This window comes from Podarcis gaigeae, assembly GCF_964106915.1.
Source record: "Podarcis gaigeae genome assembly, chromosome: 16".
In the NCBI taxonomy this organism is placed as follows: Eukaryota; Metazoa; Chordata; class Lepidosauria; order Squamata; family Lacertidae; genus Podarcis; species Podarcis gaigeae.
Genome location: NC_139693.1, coordinates 22711275 through 22730952, shown reverse-complemented (window position 1 = coordinate 22730952; position 19678 = coordinate 22711275). Strand labels below are relative to the sequence as shown.

At 46.7% G+C, this 19678-nt stretch overlaps 1 protein-coding gene across 5 annotated transcripts in view; it reads left to right on the top strand.

Annotated features, from left to right (window-relative positions):
- Positions 1 to 363: 363 nt before the first annotated feature.
- The window catches only part of BICDL1 (BICD family like cargo adaptor 1), a 62093-nt gene continuing 42778 nt past the window's right edge, over positions 364 to 19678 (top strand). The window contains exons 1-2 of one of the 5 annotated variants that reach the window (XR_014559035.1): positions 364 to 1238; positions 12422 to 12637. Coding sequence is in view for 4 of the 5 variants with exons in the window: in XM_083717251.1 (XP_083573377.1) it covers positions 804 to 1238; positions 12422 to 12637 (651 nt within the window). In the remaining variant the exon portion in view is untranslated. The remainder of the gene's footprint in view (positions 1239 to 12421; positions 12638 to 19678) is intronic. The other 4 variants (XM_083717251.1, XM_083717252.1, XM_083717253.1 and 1 more) reach the window with 4 other exon arrangements.

Sequence of the window (19678 nt, the reverse complement as noted above, 5' to 3'; positions counted from 1 at the left end):
AGTATACTCCCATAGAGACTCCTTACACTGCATTTCAAACCAAAATCGCATTTGGATAGAAACTGTTTCTCAGGCGGCTAGTCCTAGTCTTTATAACCCTGTACAGTACCTTCTTCCAGAAGGCAGAAGCTGAAAGAGATAATTTCTTAGTGAATCAAACAACTGGGCCCAGCGCCAGCCCAGGCCAAGGAGAGCGAAGGGAAAGTTCCCGGGCATGCAGGGGGTTAAGTCAAGGCAGGGCTGCGGGGAGGGGAGGGGGCCGCACCTGTGGGCCAGTTTGTGTGGAGCTACCGGGCTAAGCGAATCAGAGCAGGCCGCCAAACAGGTGTTTGCTGCCGTCAGGGGCGAGGGGCGGGGCGGGGGGCCGGGCTTGCGAGTCGGCTGGCTGTTTGTGCAGCAGCAGCCGGCGGCGGCGGCCTTCCGCGAGCTTCCCGGGGCCGCGCGATGTTTTGCAGGCGCCTCGGCGGAGATGGGGCTCGGGGAGCGGCGCTGCAAAGCTGGGCCGGCGGCAGCAGCAGGAAGAAAAGCCACGACGACGACGACTGCTGCTGCTGCTGCTGCTTTAACTCGGCCGAGGGAGGGACGTCCCGATCGCCTTGAGAGCGCGCGGCTCCAGCTGGGCGGCGAGACAGAGTAGGCGGCGGCGGCGGCCCCCGCGCGCAAGCCCAGGGCGGCTCGGCTCGCCTCCGCGCAGGGGCGCACGGAAGAGGCAGGAGAGGAGAAACGCGGCTCCCTCCCCGCTGCGGGCTCCGGGCTCCCTGCTCCGCTGGCTTTCGTAGCCTGGAGTGGCCCGGGGCCCGGCCATGTCCGCTTTCTGCTTGGGGCCCGTTTCAGCACCATCGGAACTGGACAGCGCCTGCCGCATGGAACTGCAAGGGCCGCCCCAGTCGACGTCGGAGGGGGGAGCCAAGGACAGCCGGAGCTCGCCCACAGCCGGGCCCGCCGCCGCCGCTTCCTCTTCCTCTTCCTCGGCCTTCGAGGTGGGCGGCTCGGAAGGAGAGCTGGAGCTGGAGGAAGAGCTGGCTCTGCTAGCCGCCGCCGGGGATGCTGCGCCCGGGGAGCCCGAGTCCATGGGCCCGGCGGAGGCGGCACCGCAGCCGGAGCTGCTCTCCCTGATGAGGCAGAAGGAGAAGGATTTGCTGTTAGCCGCTCGGCTCGGGAAGGCGCTGCTGGAGCGCAACCAGGATATGAGCCGCCAGTACGAGAGGATGCACAAGGAGCTGACGGATAAGCTGGAGGTGAGGCGGCCCGGACGAAGAGGGCGAGGAGGGGAGGGGAAGGGGAAGCCGCCCCCAGTCGCTGGGGCTGATTCTGGAAGGGAGAGAGCTGCGTGTCTATGACTCAGGTGGCCTGCCCGGAGATGGGGGCCGCGGAGCTTCCTCCTACCCCATAACCCCAGACGTGCAAGCAGGGGACAGTTAATGTGAACTCGGGTATACCGAAGGCCTAGACCCAGAACCACTGTGGCAGGTCCCAAAACACATGTGTGTGTTCTTGGGTCTACAGTCTAGGCCCTGGGTGTGAATATTCAACCAAAGGGCATCTGACCATGTGCAGAGAACAACTTTTGTGGATGATGAAGGAAGAGTTTCTGAGCATGTGCAGAGAGCCTCTCCCACCAGCTAACTCCAGCCACCCCCTTTCTTTCCCCAAGACCTTTGCATCTTGGATTGTGACATACACTTTCTAATTTGTCATTGCTCAGAAGGGTTTATGACTTCAGGTTTGGGTCTCGGGGTCTCCTGTTTGTAGTGGGGGGGGGGGAGTATTCTGCCCATGCTCAGGACTAACCACATTTGAGAGGACTGAATTCAGGGTACTGGCAAATAGATTGTGCTGCCAGGGCCTAGCAAGTCATGGTGGCTCTAGCTAAGGCCACGGAGAAGGTTTGAGCAGTAGAGCAGAGCAAGAGCAGAACTTCTGTGTACAGTATCTGAAAGGTGCAGTCCTGAGAGGAGAGGGGAAGGCCCTGTTTACTCCACGTTTGCCAGATGTCCCTTAATTATTTCAAATGCTACAGAAGACATATTTAGTGCCAGCACTGGCTGAAATACAGAAACTGCATGCACCCAACATAGAAATGTCCTTCGTCTGACCAGGTTCTAGCGCTGGGAGCCCCATCAACATATGGCCCCTATTTGGTAAGCTCAGAGTCAGGGAAGCCTGAAGACTTCTGGGCCTCTCTGTCTGGCCCTTGGGACTTTCCTGGCCACACCCACTCTCCCCAAGCCACAACTCTTTCTGGCCCTGCTTTGCACCCTCTTGAGTGTTATTGTTTGTCTGGAATTTTCATAAAGAAAGAAATGTGTATTCTCCATTTCTAGGGCCTATGTACATGCACAGTGTGGCTTACAGTTATTTTAAAATCACAGTAGCATATGAATGGTGGGGGGGGGGGGAAATCGTTAAAATACAACAGAAAACAGTCTTCAACTTGGTGTCCTTCCAAATGTCCTGGACCACAGCTTCCATCATCCCCAGCCAGTGTGACCATGTTAGCTAGGGCTGATGGAAACTCTGGTAATGCCTCTTGCTTGTCTCGATGGAGTCTAGAGACGGAGGGGTGTGCAGAGAATCTAACCCACTGTACAAAGGTACATTAACATACATTGTTCCATCTGCTTTTGCTTCTGACCCCACCCACCAACAGCAGGCGACTCCCTACAAGGGCGTGTGGCCCTGGCACTGAAAAAAGATTCCCTAGCCCCTCTATAGGCCTCCTACTTTTACCCATTCAAAGGGAGTTGAGAAAGAATGGGATGGGGGAGAGAGACCAAGGATTGCCACCTAAGTAGTACAGATGAGAGCAGGTTGGCTAACCTGTAACCCTCCAGAGGTGGCTGTGTTCCAGCTTCCATAATCCCTGGGCTGATGGGACTTGGCAACTGGAGAGACACAGGTTCCTCTTCCCTGTTTTAGATGTTCTTGGGCTGCAAGTTCCACCAGTCCCAGCCAGTGTGGGCAGTTGTCAGGGATTGTTGGAACTTTAGTAAATGACATTTGGAGGTCCACAGGTTCCTCACTTTTTCTGGACATGAGAGTTGGAGCTCCGTGTGGTCTTGCTCTGGGTAGGCTCCACGTGTAACTCCTTGGTCTTATCCTGTTAGTATTTGGGCTGTGTTATTTTTGTTTACACATACACACACAAAAAACCCCCCCAATTTTTGCAAGTAGGAGGATAGGTTTGGCAGGAAGCAACACGCTCATAGTTGCCCAGATGGTCAGCAGCAGTTGTGCTGTGCTCCTAGGACGATGCTCTGTCCCACTTGCACTTTCCATGGTTTCATAACTTATTTTGAAGCCTTGATTCTCAGAGTGAGAGGGCCTCCCTAAACAAGCACAGGCAGTTGTCAGGGGGAGGGATAAAATGCCACCGTAGGCCCCTCCTAGCCTAGTTCTTTGGGCATGCTGATTGGATGAGGAGACAGCATGCTACCCTATGCACTCTCCAATCAGTGTGCCCTGAATGACACTGGCATCCGACAGTGCTGAGGCTGGCAGATCTGGGGGAGAATGGGTGTAATATCCCTGTTACCACTCACCCTTTCTTGATGCCTTTTTTATTTTCTGTGGATTCCTTCCCTTTAGGGCAGGGGTGTGGTTCAAGTAACACTTCAAAAGTTGTCGGACTCCTGGTCCCATCAGTCTCAGCCAGCGCAGCCAATGATCAGGGATGATGAAACTGTAGGCTGTATAAAGGTAAAGGGAGCCCTGACCATTAGGTCCAGTCGTGGACGACTCTGGGGTTGCGGCACACATCTCGCTTTATTGGCCGAGGGAGCCAGCATACAGCTTCCGGGTCATGTGGCCAGCATGACTAAGCAGCTTCTGGCAAACCAGAGCAGCGCACGGAAACACCGTTTACCTTCCTGCCGGAGTGGTACCTATTTATCTACTTGCAGTTTGACGTGCTTTCGAACTGCTAGGTTGGCAGGAGCTGGGACCGAGCAACGGGAGCTCACCCCTTTGCGGGGATTCGAACCGCCGACCTTCTGATCGGCAAGCCCTAGGCTCTGTGGTTTAACCCACAGTGCCACTCGCGTCCCACGTAGGCTGTGTACCATAGCTGTCAATTTTTCCCTTTTCTTGTGATGAATCTTATTCGGAATAAGGGAATTTCCCTTTAAAAAAGGGAAACGTTGACAGCTATGCTGTCACACTATATATCATTAAAGCACGTTCAAGCACATTCTTTCCTTCAACTAATTCTGGGCCCCATAGTTTATGAGTATAGGTTTATACTGGACCGTTCACGTACCTTTCTATTTTATTATATTCTATGTGAAGCTTCCCCAATGTTACTCCATTTTGTCATCCAGACGAGCACCCTTGCTCAATAGTGCAAGAAAAGCAGGACAAAACAAAAACAGAACAGAACACTTGCCCCAAGAGTTCTGCAGGTGTAAACAATACTGAAGGCAGGATCATGCATAACTTCCCTGATTTTGCCATGAGCACCAGATGATAATGAATGCGCAGTAACAGGGATGTCTGGCTGGGTCCTTGATCTACCTGCTCTTCTTCCCACTAAGCATTTAGTTACTTAGTTAACAGAGGCCACTGGAGCAGTGTACAGGATAAAACACAAAACCCATTTCTAAAAGCAATAAAATCATTTCTAAAACCCTATCTTACCACTTCTAGAAAACAACTGTTTTTGCAAATAGGCAATCAGTATTGTGTAAGTGACTGGGTCAGCCATCAAGGAAAGCCTAAAAAGGTATTAATTAGGTAGCTAGACAACATGATGTGATGCACCTGTGCAATTCTGGCTGGTAATTGATTGCAGAGGGCTGGAGTTACAATCTTGAAATCCTAGTTTCTAGGGCAAGCTAAGCACACCCTCAGCAGTGCCTGTCTGAGAATTGCAGTTGCTGGGCAGGTATATATTGGGTGAGGCGGTCCCTTAGGTAAGCTGGTCCCAATGCTAAAAGTAGAAACCTTGAAATGTTTCCTTTCATAGAATTTATACACCAGTTGACTGTTTAAAAAACCCTCAAAGTAGTTTATAATAATAATAATAATTATTATTATTATTATTATTTTTTATTTATATCCCGCCCTCCCCAGCCGAAGCCGGGCTCAGGGCGGCCAACAACAATCAAATAATCAAACAGTCAAATAATCACACATTCTAAAAATATTTCATTATAAAAATTAATTAAAATCAAATCAAATTGATGGCAACCGATTAAGCAAAATTCTGTGCAGGTTGCCAGAGGAGGGAGTCAGGCTGCGCCCTGACCAAAGGCCTGGTGGAACAGCTCTGTCTTGCAGGCCTTGCGGAAAGATGTCAGGTCCCGCAGGGCCCTAGTCTCTTGTGACAGAGCGTTCCACCAGATTGGAGCCGCAGCCGAGAAGGCCCTGGCTCTAGTTGAGGCCAGCCTAACCTCTCTGAGGCCTGGGACCTTGAGGATGTTATTATTTGCAGACCGTAGGTTTCTCTGTGGGGCATACCAGGAGAGGCGGTCCCGTAGGTACGAGGGTCCTAGGCCGTATAGGGCTTTACAAAGAGAAATGTTCCTGGTAGCATATTGGCAGCCAGTGCAGCACCGTCAGAGGTGTCAAACGGTGTTGAAGAAATGCCCCAGTCAACAACCTACTTGCTGCATTCTATACCAGCTGTAGTTTCCAAGTTAAGCCCAAGGGATGCCCCACTTAGAGCACATTGCAAACAACTTTAATGCAGATACCTAGTAGGCTGTTTTGAGTTTGATTGATATACTGTACTTTAAAACCTTCAAGAAAGGAGAGTCCACCACAGAGGTCAGCAAACGTTTTCAGCAGGTGGCTGGTCCACTGCCCCTCAGACCTTGTGGGGGACCAGACTATATTTTGAAGGGGAAAAAATGAATGAATTCCTATGCCCCACAAATAACCCAGAGATGCATTTTAAATAAAAGGACCCATTCTATTCATGTAAAGACACGCAGATTCCCAGACCGTCCATGGGCCAGATTTAGAAGGCGATTGGGCCAGATCCGGTCCCCGGGCCTTAGTTTGCCTACCCATGGTCCAGCATCTCTTGCGAAAGTGTGTTCCACTGTTGAATGGCTCTTACTGTCAGAAAATTCTTCCTGATGTTTAGTCAGAATCTTCTTTATTGTAACTTGAATCCGTTGGTTCGGGTCCTAGCCTCCAGAACAGGTAGAGGCAATTCAATACTATAGAGTTTACAGCAGCTGTCCCTGTGCCCTGCTGATATGTTTGACTACAACTTCCATCAGCCCCTGCTGGCCCTAGACAGTGAGATGGGATGAGACCAGCCACCCTGGGGAGGGGGACAGCCATGTATGCCACCTTGAGCTTATTGAAGCGAAGTTGGGATATAAATAAAATAAATAAATATTCACCACATCATCAATTCCCCTTTCAAACTGCTTTTGACTCTTAGACAGGGAGAGTGTTTTGTCTCCAGCCTGTAACTTCTATGAAAAAAGCACAAAAATGACCATTTTCCTGAAATTCCATCTATTAGCCCTAGTGTGGTGCTGTATTCTCCCCCACCCTCTTTCTATATAAAATGACCTTAATTCCTTCATGCCTGGAAATGACTGCACTAAATCCTCCAAATGAGCTTTTCATGACCTCCAGCATTAATGCTTTAGGAAACACAAGGAAACCACTGAGAGACCCTTTATGTATCCAGGAGTGATGGAGCATTCTATAAATTGCTTCTAGTCTGAACTGCTTTGCATACATCTAGCACTGACCTTTTTCTTAAAGGCCAACGGAGAACATAGAAAGCTGCCTTGCCTTGAGTCTGACCCATGCTCCATCTTGCTGAGTACTGTTGACACTGACTGGCAGCAGTTCTCCAGAGTTTCAGACAGAAACCTTTGGAGAGCTGCTGCCAGCAGTCAGTGTCAATAGTACTCAGCAAGTGTGGGATGTGAAACACAAAAGCAGTCAAGTACAACATTCCTAGAGTGAACATGTTTACACATGGGAGGAATGTTTGTCCAGCCAGCAGGTAAACTTCCTGTTTCCTTCTGGGCTGGGACAGACTTCCTCTGCATGTGACTAGAGGTGGGTGTGGCCTCACCTGTGCAGGTAACGACAAAAGCATAGGGCAGGACAGCCATCTCTCTCTCTCTGACTATTTTCGTCGGAGAAGCAACATCTGCTTAGCCAAAGATGCTCTCTTGGCTTTTAGCCAAGAGAGGAACTGTCTCCTTATGAGATAGTTTCCAGGTGTATGTCACTTTTCTAAGCTAAGTCTGCCTTCTGGGATCCGATTGTGAACAGAATGTGAGTGAGTAAACTTTTAAAAATACTTTTATAGAAGACTGTGTCGTGTCTTATCTTTTAAGGGGAAAATAACAGAACAGTTATTATAGAGGCTTTTGTGAGCCTGAGCAAACGCATCCGCTGTGAGTTTAAAAAGGGGAATGTTACTCTGCTAAATTGTGAATTTGTTAACACAAGGCTATAACCAAACAATATATCCTCTCCTGCATCCCTGAACAGCAAGATGGATCAGGAGTTCAGCTCAGTATAAAGCAGCTTCCTATGCTCCTTATGGATTTCACACAGGGAATGTTCCCAGCAATTGAACCTGGGATTTTCTGCATGCTAAGCAGGTGCTCTACCACTGAGCTATTGCCCTTCACTATATGGAGTCCATCTGGCTCAGTATTTTCTACCCTGACTGGCAGTACCTTTCCAGGATTTGGGGCAGCGGTCACTCCAGCCCTGAGACATTCTGCATGCAAAGCAGGTGCTCTACCACTAAGCTACAGCTGTTCCCTGCTGGGCACCATCTTCTGCTTCCCAATATTTCAAGTTTCTCTCACCTTCCACAAATATGTAGGCCACACTGGTCTCTGGCCCATCATGAGTTTATTTCAGTGACAATATGTAGTCATTGTCTCATCCCTCATGCAATTGTACAAGATGCAACAGCTTCAATCCTGTATGCACTCACATACTTTCTTGGGAGTAAGGCCCATTGAACACTCTGGGCTTTTTTTTTCTAAAGGCATGCAGCATAGCAACCTGAGAGATGGAGCCTGAATCTAGAATCCCCTTGTTCAACTCTTGCCTCCGATATAAACTTACTTGTGACCTGCGATATGAACTCACTCAGTCCCTCTGCAATAAAAAAACCCCCAAACTAATGCTAAATAGTTTTTATATTGTGTTTCAATGCTGTAACCTGCTCTGAGACCTTAGGGTGAAGGGCGGGTAAATAATGATGATGATGATGATGATGATGATGCAAGTGGCCTGATGCCCTCCAGATATTTTCATTACAACTCCCATCAGACACAGGGAGCATGGTCATGCTGAAATCGTGTGCCTGAAGCATTTCGGACAATCAGAATTATATAAATGCTATGCATTTTTTATCCTTGAATCTACTTGGAGATGAGGCGCTAAAAATGTAATAAGGTTGCTTTAAAAGCTTACTGTGTGGTAGATGCATTCAGAAGGTCTCAGGTTTGATCCCCTGCCTCTCCAGGAAAGGCTGGGACAAATCACTGTCTGAAATTCTAGAGAGTGACTGCCAGTCGGTGTGGACCACATTGAGCTAGATTGACCAATGAGTCTGACTTGGTATAAAACAACTTCCTTTGTTCACCTGGAGGAATTTGAAGGAAGGAGAGATGATATCATACAGGTGTTCTAGGGAATGGTTTTAGGCAGAGGTGAAAGCAAGGGAGGAATGGCAGCTAAGGATAAGGATACCAGCGACTGTTAGCCTTGGTGGCTATGCTCTGCCTGCTGGCCTGATCCAGCAGGCTATTCTTATGTTTTTATTTAAGAGAACAATTGACTTTGGGTGTGCTCCCAGATGATCTGTTTATTGAGCATTCATCTTGATAAAAGAATGAAAGACAATCCAATGATAATTTTTTTACTATATATCTTATATGGCTGCTTCTTTGTGTTTGTATATGTGTGTGTGTGTGTGTGTGTATGATTGTATATGGATGTTTTAAGATGGTCTTATAATAATAATAATAATTTATTATTTATACCCCACCCATCTGGCTCGGCCTCCCCAGCCACTCTGGGCGGCTTCCATAGAAACAAAAAATACAGTAAAATATCACACGTTAAAAACTACAGTCTGTACCTGTAATGCCTAATAAAGGTTTGGCGAAAGAACCATTTATCTTGATTTGTTTTCAGAGAGAGAGACATTGCACACTTTTGTAAATCAACAAAATCTTTAAAAATAAATAACAAAAAATAAAATAAGAGAGACTGGACAATGGTGGCTATTTAATGAGCATTCATTCTGATTTGTTTGCAGGGAGGTTAGATGACATTGCCTCAAAGCAGGTGTTATTCCACACTTTTCATAGCATTGCCCCAATGCTTTCCTTAGCTTGGAAAGTCTCCTCTTTTGCAGGAAGCAGGTATGCTGCAAAAGGCCTCCTAATTAGCCATAATTGTGTGACCTGAATTTGCTGGTATGTGATTGAATCCCACGACAATACTGACTTGGTATAAAGCTGCTCCGTTTTTCCCGTTTAAGTTAACCCTTTGTTCCGAACCATGAGGACAGAGATGTTTACTTTTAGGAGAAGAGTCAAAGCACAGTGGTGGGGCAACAGCTTTGCATGCAGAAAATTCAATTGCTGGTGTCTGCAGTTAGGGCTGGGAACACCCCCTGCCTGAAATCCATGAGGAGCATAGAAAGCTGCTTTACAATGGGCTGAACCCTTGATCTATCTACCACAGAACTGTTTTGTTTTTTTTCAATGTATTTTTATTAAATATTTTCTTGATTTACAAAAATATGTGCAATGTCTCTCTTATCCCCCCCCCCCGCCCCATGTAACATTATTTACAAATCGGTTTCATTTGTTGAGACATTAGGAAGAAAAGGGGGAGAGAAGTGGAGGCGGGGAGAGATGGGTGGGGTGAGGTCGGGTGCCGATGTTTCTATTTTACTTAATATATGTAGGGTTTAGTGTCAGTGTAGCTTGTGCAGGTTCTCTGCTGTTCACTTGTGTTCCTTTGGTGGTGAGAGAGGTTGGGGTTAGCCTAGGGCAGGGGTAGGCAAACTAAGGCCCGGGGGCCAGATCCGGCCCAATCGCCTTCTAAGTCTGGCCCACGGACGGTCTGGGAATCAGCATGTTTTTACATGAGTAGAATGTGTGCTTTTATTTAAAATGCTCTCTGGGTTATTTGTGGGGAATAGGAATTTGTTCATTTTCCCCCGTTCAAAATATAGTCCGGCCCCCCACAAGGTCTGAAGGACAGTGGACTGGCCCCCTGCTGAAAAAGTTTGTTTACCCCTGGCCTAGGGTGTGGTTGTTCATTTGTACTGTTGACAGCAGCTCTTTAAAGGCTTAGACAGGTTTCTGTCTAAAACTCTGGAGTGCTGCTGCCAGTCAGTGTCAACAGCATTCAGCAAGATGGATCTTTTCGTGGGGATATTCGGCAACATGTCATTGATGCAATAATAGTGGATTAGTGGTAGATTTACACTACACTTTCTGCATGTAATTCCTCTTTATTATTTTTTCTGTGATGCTGGGTGCTATAATGCAGCAAAGTAGGACACACACACCAGGACATTTGTGGTATAAAAACTTACAGGATATCACACTGGTGGGACCGGTAGGGTGGAATTCAGCATTCTATTACAATAATTATGTCAGCACAAGCATGTCATTCCTGATAGAATTATCTCTCCTCGTCTCCCTCTGCACCTCTCAAATCCCCTTGGTGATTGGGAGCGGCCACCGAGACCACGTAACACAGGCCTTGAAAGACCTACATTGGCTCCCAGTACATTTCCCAGCACAATTCAAAGTGTTGGTGCTGACCTTTAAAGCCCGAAATGGCCTCGGCCCTGTATACCTGAAGGAGAGTCTCCACCCCCACCGTTCTACCTGGACACTGAGGGCCAGTGCTGATAGCCTTCTGGCGGTTCCCTCACTGCGAGAAGCAAAGCTACAGGGAACCAGGCAGAGGGCCTTCTCGGTAGTGGCACCTGCTCTGTGGAACGCCCTCCCACCAGATGTCAAAGAGAACAACAACTACTAGACTTTTAGAAGACATCTGAAGGCAGCCCTGTTTAGGGAAGCTTTTAATGTTTGATGCATTACGGTATTTTAATATTTTGTTGGAAGCCACCCAGAGTGGCTGGGGAAGCCCAGCCAGATGGGCAGGGTATAAATAATAAATTATTATTAGTATGATTAGTATTATTATTATTAATTCCCTGGAGCCAATTTGGGGGAGCACAGGGGAAAAGAAGTGATAAAGCTCTGTTGTGCTAGTGGGTATCCTAGCACAGACTTCCACAAGTGTAATATTTAGCTGAATCCAGCCTGTAATTCTAGATTTGTCCCCATTTTCCTTATTGTTGAGTCTTACAACGGCAACTCTGAAACTAAAGAGAAGGATGTTGACAGGCAGTGCCACTCCGTGAGCTGAATGTGAGTAGGAAGGCAGACAGATAGGGGCTGGTTGAGGGCAGACCAAGGTTGGTGGGGCAGTACCCCATTTGCCAAAATGAATCAGTCTGCTAGACCATCTAATTCGGCATATCTGTCAGCTTTTGGATCCATGGTCTATCAGAAAAAATAAAGAATAAATCAAAACAGGAATTTGTTTCAAAATGGGAAGTTATAAATATGGTAGTTTAAATTCTTTTGCAGCATTCGAGGAACTTCAGCAATAGTCACAAGGTAGATATAAGAAATTAGATATATTAAGAAAAAGTTTAATTATGATAAAAGTGTGTATTGGCAATAATATGAAATCGAAATATGGAATAGACAGGAGGTTGGGTTTTTAGTGTTAAGACCAATGTATGTTATTGTTTGCTAAGAAAATTATGTGTCTATGGTTATTCCTGTGTGTAATTTGGTATTTGTGTTTTTTTTTCTTTTTTCTTGCTGTATCAATAAAAATCTTTTAAAAATAAAATAAAAAAATTAATCAGTTTGCACTGGGTTTATCAGAGGGAATTTATTGGACATGCACTGATTGGAAATGAAGCTGTATGTCTGCCCTAAAACCTTTGCAGGCCCAAAGAATATTAAAAAGCAGGATCCCACCACACTGCCGCAAAACCACCATGAGTACAAATAATCATGAATGCACAATAACAATAATAATAACTTCTGCAGGGGCCCTTTAGGTGCAAACCAAAGTACTGGAATGCAGTTGAATTGCTGCTGGAAGATGCTTACAATCTGCAGATGCCTCGAAGAGGATTCAGATAACCAGTTTTTCTGGCTTCCTTACGTGGAACTGAGAAAGGGCACCATCTAGTACTGTACTTGACCGACCCCAGAGAAGCAAAATGTCTTTGGGCAGGCCTGGCTGGAATCGATGTGACTTAAGTCGTGCATTTTTTAATTTAAAAAAACGTGCATGGCAGCAGGAAAGCACGAAGGGTTGGAACAGTGACATTTTGACCCTTTCCCCCTCCCTCTCCCCTGTTACACAGCACTTGGAACAAGAGAAGCATGAACTAAGGCGACGGTTTGAGAACAAAGAAGGAGAGTGGGAAGGACGAGTGTCGGAGCTGGAAAGCGATGTGAAGCAACTCCAGGATGAACTGGAGAAGCAACAGGTTCACCTCCGAGAAGCTGACCGAGAGAAAACGAGGGCAGTCCAGGAACTCTCTGAACAGAACCAAAGACTCTTAGATCAGCTCAGCAGGGTGAGTGAGTCTCATGTGGTTGTCAGAACTGCTCAAACAGCTTGGTATTTCTTTTGAAGTCCATGCTCCTTCACCTGACGTTGCTTCTCTTTCTCTTTGGGGAGCTGTTTTCAGCATGGGGACCCACATTACTTTGCAAGCAGGATTTTGGGGACCACACGGTGGTGGGTGGGCCTAGTGGGGAAAGTGGACAGGGCAGCAGATGTTACTCTTTGTAGGCAAGGCTGCATTCCAGCCACACAAAAATCAGAGTGATGTATATCAGAGCAAAGTATAAAGTGATGCATGTTGAGACAAAAAAATATATATCTTAATTTCATATATACATTCATGGGGTCTGATTCATGTGACGCACCAGGAAAAAGGCCTTGGCTGGGATCATAGTAGATAGCTCAATTAAAATGTGTGCAGCAGCTGTGAAACGAGCAAATTCCACACTAAGGATCATTAGGAAAGGAATTGAAAATAAAATTGCTGATATCATCCCTGTTAAAAGTGCTGTTATACACATTTGTTGTGTACAGTTCTGATCACATCACCTCACAAAGGGTATTGTAGATACAGGTAGGTAGCCATATTGGTCTGCCATAGTCGAAACAAAACAAAAAATTTCTTCCAGTAGCACCTTATAGACCAACTAAGTTTGTTGAACTTTCGCGTGCATGCCCACTTCTTCAGATACACTGAAACAGAAGTCACCAGACCCTTATATATAGTGAGAAGGTGGGGAGGGGTATTACTCAGAAGCAGTGGTGTAGCGTGGGGGATGCAGGGGGGGCCGTCCGCACCGGGTGCAACATCTGGGGGGGGCGCTCGCACTCGCAGCTCTCTGCCCCTACTAAAATCCACGGGTTAGGGGGCGCAAATTACTTGCCTTGCCCCGGGTGCTGACAACCCACGCTACGCCACTGCTCAGAAGGGTGGTGGGAATAGGTGATTGGCTGATCAGCCAATCTGAAGAGTCAGTATGTGAAGAAGTGTGCCTGCACACGAAAGCTCACACCAATAACAAACTTCGTTGGTCTCTAAGGTGCTACTGGAAGGAATTTTTTTTTATTAGGATATTGCAGAGTTGGAAAAGATTAAGAAAAGGGTTTAGAGAAAAGATGAGTGAAAAGTGAGATGCTAGAAGTTTATGAAATTTTGAATGTCATGGGGAAAGTGGATAGAGAAAAGGTTTTCTCCATCTCTCTGAACAGTAGAACTCGTGGACATCCAATTAAGCTCAGTGTTGGAAGTTTAAAAAAGGACTTTTCACACAGCATATAGTTGAAACTGAAGAACTCACTCCCAAAGGAGGCTTTGATGGCCACCAACTTGGATGGCTTTAAAAGAGGGTTAGACAAATTCATGGAGTATAAGGTTGTCAACAGTTGCTAGCCATCATGGCTATGCTCTGCCTCCACAATCAAAATACCAGAGGAGGCTAGAATGCTGTGGAGCTTGAGCCCTGATTGCGAATTTCCTTCCAGGCATCTGCGTGGCCAGGATGCTGGCCTAGATGGGCCATTGGCCTGTTCCAGTAGACTCTTCTTCCATGCAGAGGGTTGCGTCCAAGGTTAATCCTACTCTGTGTAGGCCATTAAGATGAATGTACCTAAATTAGTCATGTCTGATCATTTCAGTGGGACTACTCTGAGTAGGACTCACATTGACTACAACCTAGAGCAGCCTTTCTCAACCTTGGGTCCCCAGATGTTGTTGAACTACAACTCCCATCATCCCTAGCTAGCAAGACCAGAGCTCAGGGATGATGGGAGTTGTAGTCCAACATCTGGGGACCCACAGGTTGAGGAAGACTGACCTAGAGGTTCCTGCATACACACTTCTCCATCCCAGACGAGCAAGAGGAATTTTCTCAGTTCAAGGAGACAGTGCTCAGGGAGAGCATGGTGCAAGCCTGGGGATGGGTGCTGGGAGAAACTAGCCTGCTGTATAAAGGTAAAATTTGCATTTTTTTGCTCTGCCCATGTTTGCCTCTGGTCCCCGCTCTCCACAGCACGGGGCTCCCAGAAGGTTGCCCAGACAGGTATGCAGCCCTCAGGCTGAAAAAGGTTTCACACCCTACTCTAAAAGGATTTGAGCATATCTTTTCCTTTTCAAAAAGGCTGTGGCTTGGGGCAAAATTAGGCTTTATTTCACCCTGGTCAAAGACCCAGTTTGGCACGCGTGCACACACACACACACACACACACCCTACTGCACACACACACACACACTTGCATACACACACACACACACACACACACACACACACACACACAGAGAGAGAGGCTGGGAGCCTCAATAGCACCCCTCTGGAGGCTTCACCTGGGGCAAAAAACCTGGCTATCTCCCTACCCCCACCCCGTAGCTACCGCTCTGTCAAAGACCTAAATGTCTTGGGACCCAAATACCTAAAGAAAACCTCATCCTTTCCCAACCTTCCTATGTCAATTTCACTTTTTCTCTGTTTCTCATTTTTCCAGTCTTACGTGCAACTTCCCACTTTTTTCATCAGTTCACGATTTTTTATTATTTAAAGTAAAAATATTTTAAAATATTCATCAGTATTTCAGTCAAATTTCTGACATTCACATGTTTGTGTGCGGTTTTGCCTAACGTACATTTTTGCAAGTGAAAATTCGCCAGCATTTTAGTGCAAATTTTCCCCAATTGACACGTTTTTGTACGTCATTTCCCCTGTTATATCCACCATTCTGCAAGCTGGTTTTTGCATATTATTTCCACATATATGCATTTTAGGCATTCTTCCCCCCTAATAGTTGCATTTGGGGTCATGCTATTTTGTTGGAGAGCTGAATCACAATTTTTGGAGAAGGGCAAATATCAAAGGATAGCTGTGTTTCAGAAGCTGCTCATTAGGTAGGTTCACACTAAAAGACTACCAAATTTCTCCTCCAACCCTAATTGCAGCTCTTCTCTGTGTGCATTTATACTTTTGCTACGTCTGTTTTGCAAATGAACAATGAGACCTGAGAAGGATCTCATTATTCAGCAATGTGTGCTTGAAGTTAACACATACTGGAAAGGTTGCCTGAAAATGTCTTCTTGGAAAGGATTGCAGCTCAGTGCTGGAACATCTGTTTTGTATTCATAAGGTTGCAGGTTCAACCCCTAACATCAGGCAGGGCTGGGAGAGAGACCCCCTATCTGAAGCCCTGAAAAGATACTGCCAGTCAATGTAGACCAGGGGTAGTCAACCTTTTAATACCTACTGCCCACTAATGCATCTTTCTTGATGGTAAAATTTCCTTACCGCCCACCAGTGCTCGATGGAAGGAGGATTCAGCTTGTGCTGTAGAACCCCCTACCGCCCACCTAGAATCCTGAAACACCCACTAGTGGGTGGTAGGGACCAAGTTGACAACCCCTGGTGTAGACCATGGGTAGGCAAATTAAGACCCAGGGACCGGATCCCCGGATCCGGCCCAATTGTCTTCCAAATCCGGCCCGTGTTTTTACATGAGTAGAATGTGTCCTTTTATTTAAAATGTATCTCTGGGTTATTTGTGGGGCCTGCCTGGTGTTTTCACATGAGTAGACTATGTGTTTTTATTTAAAATGCATCTCTGGGTTATTTGTGGGGCATAGGAATTTGTTCTTTTTTCCCCTTCAAAATATTGTCCGGCCCTTCAAAAGGCCTGAGGGACAGTGCTGAAAAAGTTTGCTGACTTCTGACAATACTGAGCTAGATGGCCCAAGGTTCTGACTCATTACAGTGAAGAACCATGTACAGCAGGCATGTCCAACCAGTAGGTTGCGATCTACCAGTAGATCCCCGGCTGATCCTGGTAGATCGCGGGACCCTTATCGATCGTGGGATTAAATAAAGTTTACCGAAAGTTAACAGATAAAAGCTGAAGAACTCTGGGCAATCCACCCACTTCATGCACGCTCCTCCTCCATCCAATGACAATGGATGGTAGATCACTGCCAGTTTTTTTTATACGGGGAGTAGATCACAGTCTCTGGGGAGTTGGACGTGCCTGATGTACAGCATCTGTTTTGCATGTACAGTGGTACCTCAGGTTGCATACGCTTCAGGTTACATACGCTTCAGGTTACAGGCTCCGCTAACCCAGAAATAGTGCTTCAGGTTAAGAACTTTGCTTCAGGATGAGAACAGAAATTGTGCTCCGGCAGCCCGGCGGCAGCAGGAGGCCCCATTACCTAAAGTGGTGCTTCAGGTTAAGAACAGTTTCAGGTTAAATACGGACCTCCGGAACGAATTAAGTACGTAACCTGAGGTACCACTGTAGACAGTTCCACATTCAATTCCCAACATCTCCAGTATACCTGAAGGAGCGTCTCCACCCCCATCATTCTGCCCGGACACTGAGGTCCAGCGCCGAGGGCCTTCTGGCGGTTCCCTCATTGCGAGAAGCAAAGCTACAGGGAACCCGTGGCACCCGCCCTGTGGAACGCCCTCCCATCAGATGTCAAAGCGATAAACAACTACCTGACATTCAGAATACATCTTAAGGCAGCCCTGTTCAGGGAAGTTTTTAATGTGTGACATTTTAGTGTATTTTTGGTCTCTGTGGAAGCCGCCCAGAGTGGCTGGGGAAACCCAGCCAGATGGGCAGGATACAAATAATAAATTATTATTATTATTATTATTGGGATAGACTCCTTATCTTATCAAGGCAGTTTCCTATGTTTGGCTCTTCTTGCTGCTTCGGAAGGCACACGTCCCCTTCCTTCAGCTCCCGTATCCCTCCTGTCCCCAAAAGCTGGGGATGACGTGTGCATTTCCCCTCATCATTCTTGTACCAGAACAGTCAGCGCTGCGGATTGCACAGCAATGTGCCTTGCCCCTCCTTTGCCTCAGGACGATCAATCTCAGCCTGGATGGCTTATTTGCAATTTCCAGAGAGGCTCAGGAGCTCTTGTCGCTGGTTGCTAGGCGACTGTATATCACAGTGTCCCAGTCGGCTGGTGTTGCCACGGAAACAAGGATGGTAGTTCCTGGATTTTCCCCCCTGCAATTCTGTTACCGTGAGGCTGCAGATACCGTGGGAGACACGGCAGTGACGTCTGCAAGTGGCCACTGGGGGCTCAGCGAATGTCCTTTTAAAAAGAAATATCTGTTGAGCAGTAGGGATGTTACAGGGAATGGTCCCTTTTCACCCTATCTTTTTATTATTTTGGAGCAACAACAAAAAAGCAAATTCAACTGTTTGAGCATATATCATTTTGTGATGTTTTCCAGAAGTGAGCTGTCCATATAGTCACAGGGTCACCTGTTTTTCTTGGAGGGGGCTATTCTGCAACAAGTGATTGAAGCAATAATAGTGCATTATTGGCGGGCTTATCCTGGATCGCCTACACATCACTCTGCTTTATTAGATTATCTATTATTATTTATTTCATGTATTTATATCCCACCTATCTCAAAAGCTGGGATTCAAGGTAGCTTCCAATATTTTAAAACATCACAATAAAATACAGATTAATAAAACAATCCCACAATCAGGACCTGAGCACAACAGCCCTCTCCCACATTGTGATTTCCATCAACTGGTATTCTGAGGCATACTGCCTCTGACAGTGGAGAGAGAGGCAGAAATAAGCCATCATGGCTAGAAGCCTTTGATAGCATTATCCTGCATGAATTTGTCTAATCTTTTAAAGCCAGCCCAGTTGCTGGCCATCACTAGCTCATGAAGGAGTGAATTGCATATGACTTTGCGCTGTGGGAAGAAGTACTTTCTGTTGTCCGTCTTGTATCTCTTAACATTCAGCTTCAACAGATGACTAATGAGTTCTAGCATTTTCTCCACACCTTCACAATGCATAATTTTATGTACACATTCCACCATTGCTCACCTTTCCTTTTAGACCACTTTACACAAACATACAGTGGTACCTCGGGTTAAGTACTTAATTCGTTCCGGAGGTCCGTGCTTAACCTGAAACTGTTCTTAACCTGAAGCACCACTTTAGCTAATGGGGCCTCCTGCTGCTGCCGCGCCGCCGGAGCACAATTTCTGTTCTCATCCTGAAGCAAAGTTCTTAACCTGAAGCAATATTTCTGGGTTAGCGGAGTCTGTAACCTGAAGCGTATGTAACCTGAAGTGTATGTAACCCAAGGTACCACTGTACAGATGATTGGCTATTTAAATAATTTCTCATTATCAAGCACAGGAATGATACCTTAGATGAAATGCACAATTTGTGCATGATGGGGGGGTACTGGCAGGTTTGGGGGTGGTCCAGAGGTTTGCTCAAGTATAAAACATGTGGCAACCTTTCATTACAGGACCCAGTTGTGATTCCTGAATGTGGCTGCCCTTCTTGGGGCCTACCTCATTGAGAACATTACTTTAAAAACCCCCACTACAACTGTGATCCTTAGCATGCCCTTTGGGTAAAAATAAACATTGAAACCATTCTCTCCATGGATGCTCTGGCAGACATGAAACAACAGGGCTGTTTCTGAAAGCCTTCTTGTAAACTCAATACCTGGTGTTTTTGGTTTGAGTATACAGTCATACCTTAGGTTACAGATGCTTCAGGTTCCATTTTTTCAGGTTACGGACCACCGAAACCCGGAAGTACCGGAACGGGTTACTTCCGGGTTTCGGCAGTCGCGCATGCGCAGAAGTGCTAAATCACGCTTTGCGCATGCGCAGAAGCACCGAATCACAACCCGCATGTGCGCAGACGTGCTGCTTCAGGTTGCGGACGCTGCGGGTTGCGAACGTGCATTCTGCAAGGATCACGTTCGCAAACCGAGCGTCCACTGTATATTCCACTATCTTCTACATGCTTGGCAATCCACAAAAGGCTGTTCAACGAACAGCTTACGTTATGTTGCAAGTAATCCTGTTTTAAAATAGCTTTAGCACACAGTCGGGGGTTATTATGGAACAGTGAGGCTATGTCCCCCAGTGGAATTGGTTCAATGGTTTTGTTTTTCTTTCGCAAGCAACAAGGTGGTTGGGATTACTTGTGGCCTGGATGCCATGAGTGGCACACTGTGTAGCCATGGAGGCTGGTCCACTGGGAATAATTATTATTATTATTATTATTATT